The 13,716-nt window shown below is 54.6% G+C and overlaps 1 protein-coding gene across 1 annotated transcript in view; it reads left to right on the top strand.

Annotated features, from left to right (window-relative positions):
• The window catches only part of MICAL2 (microtubule associated monooxygenase, calponin and LIM domain containing 2), a 235,169-nt gene that overhangs the window by 170,030 nt on the left and 51,423 nt on the right, over positions 1-13,716 (top strand). Inside the window, exons 26-28 of the mRNA XM_045290948.1 lie at positions 3,072-3,252; positions 5,257-5,423; positions 12,234-12,308. Coding sequence (XP_045146883.1) covers positions 3,072-3,252; positions 5,257-5,423; positions 12,234-12,308 — 423 coding nt within the window. The remainder of the gene's footprint in view (positions 1-3,071; positions 3,253-5,256; positions 5,424-12,233; positions 12,309-13,716) is intronic.

The following is a 13,716-nucleotide window of genomic DNA, read 5'->3' as shown; positions in this document are numbered from 1 at the left end:
CCCATTAATACTGTGACCTCAGAAAAAGTCTAAGTCAGGGGACAATCAAGCCTGGGGAAGACAGCATGGGAGTGGTGGCATGGGCATTCAAGCCCCTGATCCTCGCCTGGTGCTGGCCACAGATGGCCAGCAGCACCGCCAACCACAGGCCTGTGTCGGAGGAGGGAACCGCCTATTAAAGTAGGCCTTGGACAAACAGCTCATAGGCACACTTCCCTACGAGATTAGAGTTGGGCGTCTGCTACAATGGTTTCGGTGACAAGCCTCCCAGCATCTGTATCTGTAGGTTGGCTAACTTGGCTCTGCTTCCAGGGTTGGACCCACACGAGCTAGGCCAGGCTGGCTCCAGGCTGTCGATTGGCTCCAGACCTGCCCCCGCGAGCCCTTGATTGGGGATCCAGGCCATAGGCACCCTGGTCATCGGGACAAGCTCTACTCATGGCAGGAGTATGAGTGGGCAAGCCAGACCAAGTGAATCTGATGCCACCGTTCATGACCCACCCACTCACACTCCAGGGGCCCATGCCTGGTCGTGCTGCTCCTCGGGCAGGCAGGGAGGTTTCTGCCTGCCCCAGTGGGAGGCCCCCCAGAGTCACAGAACAGTGCCTACAGCTGCTGCGGGGAATAAGTGAAGCTTGGGAGATAACCTGCGGGCAGTATAACAATGGCCACGTGACTGGACCTGCCTTGGTTGTCCTGCTATGCCCGTAGCCACCGGCCGGCCCCCTTGCACTGGCAACATCCAGCGGGGCCGGTGTCTTAGCCACTTGCACTTATCTTCTCAGCAAAGAATGGGGGTCCTTATGATACTTTGCTCCGAGGGTGATGTTGGGTGTTTGGGACTGAACACATGCAAAAGATTAAAATGACTCTTGCGAATCATGAGCGCTAACTAAATTATAATCTGCCACTATCATGATGATGATGACGATGCAGTCAGGCATCCAGTGTTAACCCCTACTTTCCCACCCACAGTCCTACCAGTGGCAAACTGGTAGCCACTGCCTCCATCTGCCTGCAGATATGGTTGGCTGAACCATTTTTTAAACCTTAAGCTATTTCATAGAAAAACCTAGCTTCCTTTACATAATTAGAGCTGTCAACATTTGGCCTGGGTCCTGAGTGATGACCGTGGGTTGGCGACATCCTTTTGTGGAGGGAAAGAGGAGTCGGAGGTGACCCAGAGGAATGGGAGAGGCGCGGTTGAGGGTGGTGGTGGTGTCTGAGTTAGGAAATGCTGGCAGGGAGGCAGAGGCGATGGGCTCATTTGGATCCCTGAAATTCAAGGAGCCTAAGAGGCATCTAGCAATAGACCCTCCCAGAACTCGTGCTTGTAGATCTGACTTTCGCGAGAAATCGGGGCAGGAAGGACCTTGTGTAACCGGAAAGATCATTGGGGAGTAGAGCCCATCTTTCAGAGACAATGCAGGGGCGGACGGGACAAAAGAGTTCAGGCGGTACCATGAAGAAGCTCAGCCTTGCAGGACTGGCTGGAAGACTGAACGGCTGAGATGAAACAGCCAAGGAGGCAGGAGAGAGAAGGTTTCCCCCCCAGCCGCAGAGAGCGATCAAATGAGCCAGTAATTTCAGGAAGACCCCCAACTTCCTGTGAATTGGATTTAGCAGCAGAGAGGCCACTGACAACTTTGTGGGGGGAGAATAGTGGAAACATTAAAACCCCAAACCTTACCAGCATCAAGTCGATTCTGACTCACAGTGACCCTGTAGGACCGAGAGAACTGCCCCTGTGAGTTTCAAGGCTGTAAGTCTTACAGGAGCAAAAAGCTTCGTCTTTCGCCCTCAGAGCAGCTGGTAGTTTCAAACTGCTGACCTTGTGGTTAGCAGTTCAATGAGTAATCCACTAAGCCTCCTTTCACTTAACTCACTGGACAGGATCGTAGGAGATGATGGGGAAAGAAAGTCACTGTAGCAACTTTTTCTAGAAGGTAGGCAGGGAAGAAAGCTGACTGAGGGCTAGGAGTGGGGCTGGGATTGGAGTGCTCACAAAACTGAAGAAGCTTCAGAATATTTCAATAGTTATGAAAAATGTCCAATAGAGAAAAGAAGTTAAGGACCCCAGAAAGAGGTGACAGTGACCCTCACAGTTTGGGGGGCCAGGAGGGCAGGGTTACCAAGAAGCTAGGAGGGAGCCAAGCTAACACATCTTAGAAAAGAGGAAGTACACTTGCTTCGTGGTAACCCTAGAAGGAGGTCACCCAGCTTGCCAAGATGGATGGAGAAGGGCATTTCTATAACCCAGGCAAGAGGGGTGGATGGCTGGACCCAAGGTGGTAGCAGAAAAGGTGGGGAAAGGTTAACTGGACTCAAACCTATGTTGCTGGTAAGGCCAACAGGGTTTGCTAAGTGTATTGAGGAAAGCACCAAAAAAGAGAGGTACGGATGGTGACTAGGGTTTTTGACCTGAGTTAGAAGAAGTCTGGACGTATGAAGCTTGATGTGTCTATAACATGCAGTGCGTCTGGATTCGGGACCGGGTCCAGGTAAATGTGGGTGTTTAACAGCCTTGAGACTGGATGAGAATATCCAAGCCGTGAGTGTGGACAGAGGACAAAAGCAGTTCAAAGACTGAGCCTTGGGGGCCCTCCAGCCCTCAGGGTCCGCGAGAACAAGTAGAACCCACAGAGGTGGCAGAAAAGGAGGGGGAAGCCAAGAGGCCTGCTGCTCTAGAAGTGGAGAGCAGAGCTGTTTCTCGAGGGAGGGAGTGACCAGCTGGATCCAGTGCTACTAGTGTGTCAAGGATCCCAAAACGGAGAATGTGCCCCATCATTGCTATTTTGACAGCAGCAGCAGTAGCGAGGTTCCGGGCTGGGCCCCAGGAAGACTTCCCTGCAGAAACTGGGCCGTGCGTGTGCACGTGCCCTGCACGCAGAGGTGTGCCCTCGATGCTGGGTGTCTGCTGGGCTGAGCAATGGCACAGGACTAGAAGGGCAGGCCTGGAGTGCCTGCATTGACCTCAGTTCACCCGCAGCATCGTGCTCGTCCCCTGCGGGCACGGGTCCGCTCTGGGGCTGTTTGTTCCCACCATCTCTCTAGATCTGTTCTCTCTACAGATCAACCCACCTCCCCCAAGAAATCAAGGAGTGTCCCAGAGCCAGAGCCCAGTGGCGTGGAAGGCGGCGCGCTCTCTCCCCCAGCCTCCGAGTGGACCTCAGTGAGGATCAGCCCTGGGGAAGATGCGGTCGGCCAGGACGTGATGGCCGTGTGTGTGTTGGTCACCAGTGATGATAGCAGGTACCTTCCATTGACTGGGGCACAGACGGGGACCACCGGGGGTTGGAGGTGGGGGTGATGAACAGGTTGCAGGGGTGGGGTAGGATTCAGGATCTGGCCTTCTCTCCGCTCCCTGACGGTGTGACCCCTCTGTGCCTCCATTTCCTCATCTATAAAATGGGACAATGGTAGGCTCTGTCTCACAGGGTACCAGAATCCAAGAATCAATGTCTATAACATGTACAGAACAATGCTTGGCACATCGTAAGCGTTAGACCCACTCCTCGCTTGTCAACGTGCGATCAGGCCATTGTGCCAAAGTCGGTGCTGTGTGAAAATGGGGGATGATCGCGTCCCTGCATGATGCAGAGCCGCGCGAGTCATGCCCAGGCAAGCTAACACATAATCATCGCCATCACTGCTCACCTTACCCTCGCCTGCGCCCCAGCATGAGTTACCGCAGGGAGGCCAGGGAGAAGGGCATTGGACAGTGAGGCTCATTATAATTATTGTGATAGATGCAGAATGCCAGCTAACACGAGAGTTGATAAGTGGGGCATCGGTGTATAAATGTCAGCAGTGGCTATTCTCTCAGAGAAAGGGGAAGGCTCTGGCCCCACTACAGATCCCTGAGGGCAGTTATCAGCCAGGGTGCATGGGCGGGGGTGGTGCTCACCACGGAGGGACTCTGTAGGGCCCTTCCACAGGAACACAGTGGGGAGGAGCATAGGAAAAGGGTCTTCGATCCAGAAACCTCAGAGCACTGCCCTCCCATCTGCTCAGAAACCCGAGAGTAGTCATTGGAAATGCAGAGTCCTGGCCTCCCCAGATATGCTGACTTCATTCCGGAAGTCACTCAGCACACGCGTATCTATTGCTTCGTATTTGTCAGGATCTGACGATAAAAGCAGTGGCCAGGACTAGATTGCGCCCTTCTCAGCTAACTTTCATGCAAATGGGGCAGATAGCTAGTTGCCAGGGAGCTCACGCTGACTCACAGCAGCCTGATGTAACAGAACCAAACATTGTCTAGCCCTGTGCTTTCTCAGGAGGGCATACCCTCCCCCTCACTGGCTTCTCCTTCACCGGACACGAGGTCCTCCTCCAATGTCGGTCCCTCCGCTTAACATGCCCCAGACACGTGAGGCAGACAATGTTCTGCTGTGATCTTCATGTTTTCATGGGCTAATTTTTAGACGTCTATTTTGCTAGACCTATCTTCCTAGCCTTTTTATCCCCCCACCTGGATGCCCCACGGAAACCTGTCCCTCGTGGGTGGCCCTGCTGCATTTGAAATACAGCGGCACGGTTTGCAGCGTTGCAGCACCACACAAGCTACTGCCGTACAGCCAACTGGCAGATAGGTCCAGTGGAGTAGCCGCCCACTGAACAAGTAAAGAGTTAAAAGAGCCAAAGCTCACCGATGAGTGTGTGCCAGGTGGATAAATAAATAAAAATGACTCGCTGGAGTCTTGAGATGTTGCGGCCAGGAACGGCCTCTGGATTGTATAGAATTACCAGAATGCTGAGTAATAAGCCGGGTCAGGACTCAGGGACTAAATACAGCTGGTATTTGTTACGCTCCTGATTCTGTACGTCAGCCATTGGAACAAGGCGCAGCTGGCCGGGTCTTCTGTTGTCGGCTGGCTTCCTCGTGTGTTTGGGGGAGGGAATGGCTAACAAGGGACTCTTGGTGTCCTTCGTCTCCTATAGGGCAGCTCAGGTTGATTTGCATGTTTCTAAGGGAAGGAGTAGAACTTAGAACCACTTGAGGCCTAGGCTTGGAAGAGGCCCAAAGGTACTTCCATTGCAAGAAATTGGCCAAAGCAACTCAGAAAGCCAGCTGAGATTCCAGGCATGCGTCACAGAGACTTAAAACCTAGTGCTCTATCCCAGGGTGTGCTAGACGCAGTGACTGACAAATGGGTGTGTGTGTGTGTGTGTGTGTGTGTACACATACGTGCATGAGAGCATGCGTGGGGCATTCCGGGCTCCACATGTTTCCTCTCTCCTTTCTCTTTCCAGCTCTGAAACAGAGTCTGACTGTAGCAACAAGCCCCCCCACGCAGAGCCCTTTGAGGAGAGACCCCAGCAGCTGGAACCCCAAGCCCTCACCCGGCACACCTCCCTGAGGGAAGCCCTGGATAGAGTTCTCTCTCCACAGCACCCTGAGGAGTCCAAAGCTATGCATGGTGAGCGGAGGGCCTGGCAACATGGATTCAGACTCGGTTCTGGGTTGGGGAGGGGAGGGGAACAGCGATGCGCCCAAGGCCTGTTTTCTTTTGTTGTTGTTTCTCAGCTTAATTGGCATATATTTCACATATCATACAATTCAGTCGTTCAGTCATATTAATAAGGGCGCACAATCATCTCCACAATCAATTGAGAACATCTGCTTCTTTCTTGAACTCATTGTCATCTGCTCCCCACCTCCCTGCAAACTTTCCTGCCATCGCCCCCAAGAAGCTATCCCTGGAGTCACTGTCCTTATGCTCTAGCCATGGGGAACCACGCCCTCATGCTTGGATGTGCGGGCTGGAACCCTGGAGTTATGAGGCCATATATAGAGACTGAGCCCAGGCCTGGCATCCTTCCCTCTGAGAATCTTGGGGTCCCCAAGTGGGAAGACTACAGAGGTGTCTGTTGTCCGTCCCAAGCGGTCAGAGAGAAATGCCCCCCAGGACCCTATGCCTGGAGTCGTCTCCATCCTGTCTCCCTTTAGCACACCTCCTGAGGGTCGAACAGTCTACAACACCACGAGAAGGGAGGGGCCCACAGCAGCAGAGAACCAGGAGAGATCTTCCCGGGTCACTGGGCATGTGCCTGAGGTGACTCAGGGGCCTGAGCCAGGTGCTTGGGACTGGGGGATGCACTGCAGTCATACCTGGTTGCTAGTCTCCAACTCAGAGCAACTCCGTGGTGCAGAGCCATCTGCCCGCACGGGTTTTCAAAGCTGTGGCCTTTCCAAAGCAGGATGCCTCTAGGGGAGTTCAAAGAGCCAACCTTCCGCTAATCATTGAACACTTAACTCTGTATGCCACCCAGGGCCTTGTAAAATCTGCCTTTGTAAGAACGGGTGCCCTTTTATGGAAAACCAGTGATGGGCCTTATCGCATCTTGCGGTCACGTGGTTTTGCGTTGATTCTGGCGGACAGCGATCCTACGGAGAAGAGAGCCGTCCCGAGTTCCCCAGACGTCATCTTTACTGTAATCATGTTCTCTACAAACCACAAGCCCTAACCCCTCTGTTAGCAGCGGCGCGCTTAACCCTTGTGCCACCAGGGTTGTTGTAGCTGCTTTGTCACACCCAGGGTCCCATGAGTCCTCAGGCCACCTGTGAGGCAGGTAGTCTTCATGCCCTGTCCACTGAGCAAATAGCCCGGTGCTGCTTTGAGGTCTCCTGCTAGGACGGAGAGTGAGCCATGCCGACCACACCTCCCTCTCACCTGGGGCTATAGAAAAGTAGCTGTCATGCGCAGCCCAGCGTGTTTTGACAATCAAGGCCTGGAGTTGAGTGTTTTAGTGGGATGGGGGGTTTTGTTTGTTTGCTTTTTGAATGATCAGCAACTTGGGAGGGAAGAAGCAGCCTGACAGACGTGTCCCCACCAGGACATTATCCGTTCCCTGAGCGGCCCCGTTGAGCGCTGGCGCGCACCTTGTCCTGCACTGCCCTCTGGTGTCCAGGGCCAGGGTTTCCGCTGGTTCTCGACCGAATGCGAAGTGAAGACAGGGCCTAGATCGCGCCTGTTGTTAGTTGCTATCTCTACGGCACCCACTCATGTCGCCCAGAGTCTAATGTAACAGGAAAAACGTCGCCTGGCCCTCTGCCATCGCCCTGCTGCTGGAGGGCATCACTATGGCCAGTGGGGGCAACCCAGCTCATTGAGGACCCCTGGCTCTCACTGACCCTCTGCTGTGCCAGCGCATCGCCCTCTTCTAGCCATGGGCCGTTCCCCATCATGTGTGCAGAGCTGAGTGGGTCCAAGTCTCCTCGTCATTGCCCTCAAGAAGCAACTCCATTTGCCCTCCTGTGTCAACCTCAAAGACAAGGCAGGAGAGCTTGTTATCTAGACATGTATGCTAAGTGTCATTTGGGGGTCTGCCCAGGAAGATAGTGTGTGGCAGTGAACCAAAGGCTGGATGTAGCCCAGCTGGCCCAGCCCTGCCTGGTGTCCTGCTCGACCTTGATATTTCCCTCACCTCCCTGAGCTCCGCCCGCCTCCTTCACAAAGTCGGACCCCCTCTCTCCACCTACCCGGACTCTCTCCCCCTCTCTCTCTCTCAATCTCCAATTGCTGGGGGGATTTTAGCTGCTTCAAGGGTTAGACACAAAACAGCATGGTTATATACACAGGACAAACACAGCCTCGGAATCAGGGCTGACCAAAGCAGCTTAGGGGTACAGCCTTGCGGTCTAAGCCACAGCCCCGAGATGTTGCTTTAGTTGAATAGAAAACGTGGTTAATATTTCTCAAATCTGTGTTCTTTGGCTGCCAGAGCTCAAAGAAGGAACGACGTGAGGGAGAATGGAAGCGAACAAGGAAGAGGAGGAGGGAGACAGAGAGGCAGGGAGGGCAGAAAGACAACTATCACTCTCCCTGTTCAGGAGGAAATACACCTAAATTATACACCATATAACAACATTATTTATATTTCTCAGAGCAGGCAGGACTTTTCCTAAAGCTTGTCTCTATAGAGCGTGCTCCCCCACTTCCGTCAGATACCATCAAGGGACTCACTAGTTCTCGCCCCGTACAATGGCTCACAGAATGCACTGATGCCCCCCCTGGGGCTGCTTTGTGCAGCATCCTTCACTGGCAGGGAGGCATGGAAACCGGCTAGGATCCACTGAGAGCTTTCCTCCCAGGAGCATGGGGTCGCCGGAGAGAGAGAGAGAGGGCAGGTGGCCAGAATATTTCTCACAGTGGGCTCAGTTGCAGCGAATCCTCTATCAAGTTAGCCTTCTTTGAGCGTGTTTTGACTGGTAGACAGACCTGTCCAGGTTCACTCCCCCAGCCCCAGGTCTAGTTCTGTGCTGCATGTTGCTAGTCATGGGTGAGCTTATCACTTTACCAAAGATGGAGCCATGACGTCACCGTGTGGATCCTATGAAGCTTCGTTTGCCATGAGTCTCTCCTACATCAGGGGCTCCGGGGAGAGCTGAGGGAAAGCTACTTGGGATGAGACCAAGCGATCGCTCTATAATGAGACCGGGATGGTGAGTTAAGAAAGACTTGTGTGGTTCCTGCTGTCTGCACAGAAAGGGATTCTCTTTGAATCACCAGAGTTTGTTATCATGGAGCATGCCACCCAAGATCATGCGCGAAAATAAAACTTCAACCCGGTGTGACTGAGGGCTTAGAAAGCATGCTTCGTAATGCGCCCCTTCCACCTCAACTTCCAACATTAACGCTCAACCTCCGTGCCATCGAGCCGATGCCGACTCCTAGTGACTCTACAGGGCAGGGCAGGACCGCCCGGTGAGTTTCTGAGACTGTAGCTCGTTACAGGAGTAGAAAGTCCCATCTTTCTCCCATAAACCTCAACAGCAAGGGTTCTTTAAACCCTCACTCCCTGGGCAGATTCCTGGGGTCCTACTTTTAGAGGTTCCGTTACAGAAGGTCCAGGGTGGACCAGCTGCACCTGCAGTTCAAGTAAACACCCCGGTGGTCCGTGTGTGACGCCTTGGGGGTCTCAGAAGAACAACTGGCTGCAGGCCGTGCGTAGATGAATGAACTAGTAATTGGATTGAGCCAGTGCTTGAGATTCTTGAGCACACAAATGTCAGTTGGCATTTGGACAGCGACCTGCCCCCAGGTGATCTTCATGTTAAAGAACCTATATTATGGAGCCTTTCTTTGTTATGTTTTTTGGAGACTTGTTGCATAAAAGAATGATCCAAGAGCCTACGGGGCCATTCGTAGTTGACAATGAAATGATACCATTAGCATCATGTGGCAAGATACTTACCTTTTGACGTGGGTCTTGCTTGCACTCTGCTAGCCAAAGGTGCCCCAAGAGCATCACATTAAAATACATCATTTTATTGGGGCTCTTACAGCTCTTATCACAATCCATACATACATCCACGGTGTCAAGCACATTTGAACATTTGCTGCCATCATCATTTTCTTTCTACTTAAGCCCTTGGTGTCAGCACATTCCCCCCTCCCCCACCTCCCCTTCCTCATGAACTCTTGAGAACTGATCACTTTTTCCCCATGTCTTACACTGACCAATGCCTCCCTTCACCCACTTTTCTGTTGTGTATCCCCCTGGGAGGGGGTTGTATGTAGATCATTGTGATCGGTACCCCCTCCCCCAACCTTCCCCCTACCTGCCTGGTATCGCTACTCTCATCATTGGTACCAGTGTACAGAGCATCACATGTTAATTGAAGCTGGAAAGAAGGGAGTTACTCATTGGCCTACTCATGATTACTGAATCGAACCAGTCCCCCCGCCTCATGGTCCCTGCTGTAGTAGAGATGTGTGCCCTGTGAGCATAGGTGACGGGAGCAGCTCATGACGTTTAGCCCTTTCTGGTGGTCCCATGACGGCTGCATTAGTCAGGACTGTGGAGAAGCAGTAAGAACACAAATCCAGCTAGACCAGAGCCTGTACATGGGTACAGATCAGAGCTGGAAACACAGGGAATCCAGGACAGATAAACCCCTCAGGACCAATAATGAGAGTAGTGATGCTAGGAGACTGGCAACAGAAAAGTAGGTAAAGGGAGACATCGGTTAGTGTAAGACCTGAAAAAATAATAATTTATAAATTCTCAAGGGTTCATGAGGGAGGGAAGGAGGAAAAAAATGAGGAACTGATACCAAGGGCTCAAGTAGAAAGCAAATGTTTTGAGAACGATGATGGCAACAAATGTACAAATGTGCTGGACACAAGGATGGATGTAGGGATTGTGATAAGAGTTGTACAAGCGAGCCCTGATAAAATGATTTTTAAAAAAAGAGAGAGAAAGCCCATGAAGCGAGCTGACCTTTTCCTGGAGCCGTTTCTCTGTGTGACGGTTGAGAGAGTGGCTTTGCAGAAGTAGGCAGCTGGCCTGGACACCCTGTTGCTCCTCGTAGGAAGCATGCAGCCCGGCCAGCCTCAGGGAGGCTGTGGGGGGAAGTGGACGCATGGTGGAGATGCAACGTCAGGCTCATGAGGAGATGGGAGACTGGGTTCTCTGCCCGTGCCCCCAGACTCCCCCTCAGACCCCTGGAGCTGATGAGGAGACGGGCTGGTGGGGTTGGGGACCCTCCAGACAAAGCAGGCACCACGTGTCTACAAGGACAGCCCCTGAGACGCAGGCGTCGAGGGCCGAAGATGCTGAAAGGCAGCTCCAGCTCATAGTGAAACTGTGCTCTTGCAGCTGGGCTGATGAGAACGGAGGCCCCCCCTCTGTGAACTGCAGGCTGGGGTACTCAGGACCACTTCCAGGGAGACAGGGCGGGGCCGGGCGGACCTTGACTTTCGACATTCCCACCAAGGGCACAGTGGTTCAACCCTCAACACTAACCAAACTGCCGGTCACTGGAACCCACCCAGGAGAAAGATGTGGCCGTCCGCTTCTGAACGGACTCACAGCCTTGAAAACCCTACAGGACCGCTCTGCTCTGGCCTGTCGGTCACTCTCTGTCAAAGTCACCTGCATGACAGCAGGTTTTCTATTTTGTACTCAAACCTTGGCGTCCATAGGTGGTGGCAGGTGGTTGGTTCAAGTGCTCCCGGTTCTGACCCACCTGGGGATCCGCTCCGAGGTCGGTGCTCACACCTTGCCCTGCCCCCCCACACCTCCACCCCACTCCCTTCCCCCCAGGCTTCCCTTCCCCCCAGGCCTCCCGCCCCCTACTTCCTGCCAGTCTTCTCTGCTCCGAGGGTTCCCCTCTGTGGCTGTGATGACCTTCAGAGATCGTGGTTGGAATCTGAGGGCCCCAAGTGGAAACTGGGCACCCTTAGGGCCTGCTGCCCCCGTGCCCACCTCAAAGGGCTGAGACTCATTTTCTTCTGAATGTGAGATTCACTTGGCTCCGCTAACCCTTCAGCTGTCCATCTGCAGTTCCCAAACTCTAAAACCAAGCTCCCTGCCCTCGGGTGGATCCCAGCTCGGTGACCCCCCCAGGACAGAGGAGAAGCGCCCCTTTGGATTTCCCAGAAGCAAGCCCAGCTTTCTCCCACCAAGTGGCTGGCGGCTTCCAGCGGCTGACCTTGCTGGTGTGCTGTCACTCCGTGTCTGTTGGAGACCACGACGGGAGTGTTGGTCATGGGTTCTTAGAAGTTCTGTGAAAAGAGGTTTCCAAAGGGCCTGGGGAGTGGGGAGAAGGTGGCTGCAGCTGCTGGGCTTCGGTGGGAGAAACGCTGCTTGTTGAATCCAGGATGTGGAAGGGAGGCTGAGCTCCCAAGGACCGTTCTGCTAGCCACGCACTGCACAGATGCCCGGCTGCTTGTGATTCCCCACCGAGGGGAGGCGGTGCCGGGCAGCTGGGGCATTTTCTGAAAGACGACAGCACCAGGCCATAGCGCAGTCTCCGTCATGTGGGAATGAAGGAATGGAGGCCTGCAATGTGGGGACAGGGAGGTGGGCCACATGCGGAGGCGCTGGCTGCTCACTGCCAAGCTGCAGACAGCTGGGTTTGGTCCCGGGGGCGGCGGAGGAGGAGGATTCCTGTTCCACACTCCGGCGTGCGTTTGTTTGTTCGGAATGCACATGTCTGTCCCTAACGACTCCACGTCTGTTCCCATTTTCATTTTCTGCCACGGTTTTCCTTCTTCCTCAAGCCACTCAACGGCTCTTTAGGTCAGAGGGCTAAGGGAGCTGGAGGGACTGACTTTGATTCTTTTGAAAGACACGTAGTCTCTGGGTCTCCATGGCCCAACAACACTATCCAGGAAGCCCTCCAGGATGTGCTTGTGTCCCCCCCACCCCACCCCATCGTTCCCCGTCGTTAATGGACCCTTACCCTCTCTCCACCCGCCCTGCCTTTGTCTTGGCCACAGCCCTGCGACGAGCCAACAGCTTCCAGAGTCCGACTCCAAGCAAATATTCCAACTGGAGAAGGAAATTCCAGTCGAGTGAGTCACGAGCTGGGGGGGGAGGGCGCGAGTCCGGCGCATTCCCAGGGGAGGCTGGGTGCCATCCATGGTGCCCTGTGACAAGACTCCTTGGGGGTGACAGCAGAGCAGAGAAGCTGCAGGAAGCTGACTGTACTTCCACAGCGCCTGGAGAGCGCATCCTTCAAGATAGCCTCGACGCCCACCCCCATCCCCACCCTCACCCCCTTTCTGGAATCCCAAGGCCTTAGAATGCTGCAGTTCCACCCGCCAGCCCGCTGCTGCTCCAAGCTCTTGGAGGCATGGCGAGGAAACTGCTTCTGCCCACAGGAGCCGGTCCGGGGCCATAGGCTTGACGGCTTCCTGCCTCTGCGAGCAAAGCCATAAAGAGAGAAACCCCGCCCCCCACACTCCCCACCTCCCTTCCTGCGGTGGCCAGGGTCACCGCATCCTGGGGAAGCCAGGTGCCGGCTGGGGAGGACCTAGGCCAGGTGGGTGCTATGGCAGCAGGTGTCCACGAGGGGGCGGCGTGAGCCCACTGCCAGTCGCACTGGGCCCGGGTTCCCTATGTTCCAGACCCTGCTGTGCAGTTGAGAGGCTGAGCAGAGACCCCCTCCAGGGGCCCTGAGAAAGGGCAGGGTGCTGCGTGGGACTCCACGTGCTTCCCCTCCCTCCAGCTGCCCCTGTGCCCACGCTGCCCCTCACGACCCCTCGCTGTATGCCCACTTCCTGGGATTCTGTCAAGAGCCCAGTGCACTTTGGGCACGAGGCTTAGGGTGGACATCATTTTGACGAGCCTAGTGCAGGCCCCGGGTGGCCCAGTGGTTAGCGGGCTCAGAGTGGAGATTCCGGTCCCCTCCGAGGTACCTCCAAGGAGAGGTCTGACAACCTTCTTCCAAAATGTCACCACCGAAAGCACAGCGCTTCCTAGATACACCTGGATCATCGGGAGCCAGAGTCCATTCCGTGCCAACTAGGAACGCCTAGCATGGGCCTGCCTCGCCTCTGAGGAAGTCAGTCCTGCTCCTTGTTGGAGGGAGGAAGAGAAGAAGGAGGGAGGGGGAGGGGGTGCAGAGAAACGGCTGAAGAGAGCCCAGGAACAGGTGAAGCAGTAGGAGGAGAGGTTCAGAAGGGCGCAGGGCTCCAGCAGGTTGCTGACCCTAGAGGGCGCTCCAAACTTGGAGAAGGATTTGAAGGAGGCAGATGACCAAAGTCCCAGGAAACCCTGCCCTGGACTCTTGTTTCCCTGAAAACCCTGAGCTTAGAACAACCAGGGCTCTTGATCGTCTTCCATGTGTTCCGGAGGAAACTCAGAGGGGAAGGCTGCCCTTACAGGAGAGCAGAGCATGGGCCCCACCCCTCTGCCCCCAGGCGTGCACTGTAGGAGAGCCCTAGGCACCCTCCCCAGGTGGCCGTGTGCCCCCCCCCC

Source organism: Echinops telfairi, unplaced genomic scaffold (genome assembly GCF_000313985.2).
Source record: "Echinops telfairi isolate 266 unplaced genomic scaffold, ASM31398v2 ScPeMD7_60;HRSCAF=208, whole genome shotgun sequence".
NCBI classification, from domain to species: Eukaryota; Metazoa; Chordata; class Mammalia; order Afrosoricida; family Tenrecidae; genus Echinops; species Echinops telfairi.
Note: the sequence above shows the minus strand (reverse complement) of the source record. Positions and strands in the feature narration are given on the sequence as shown.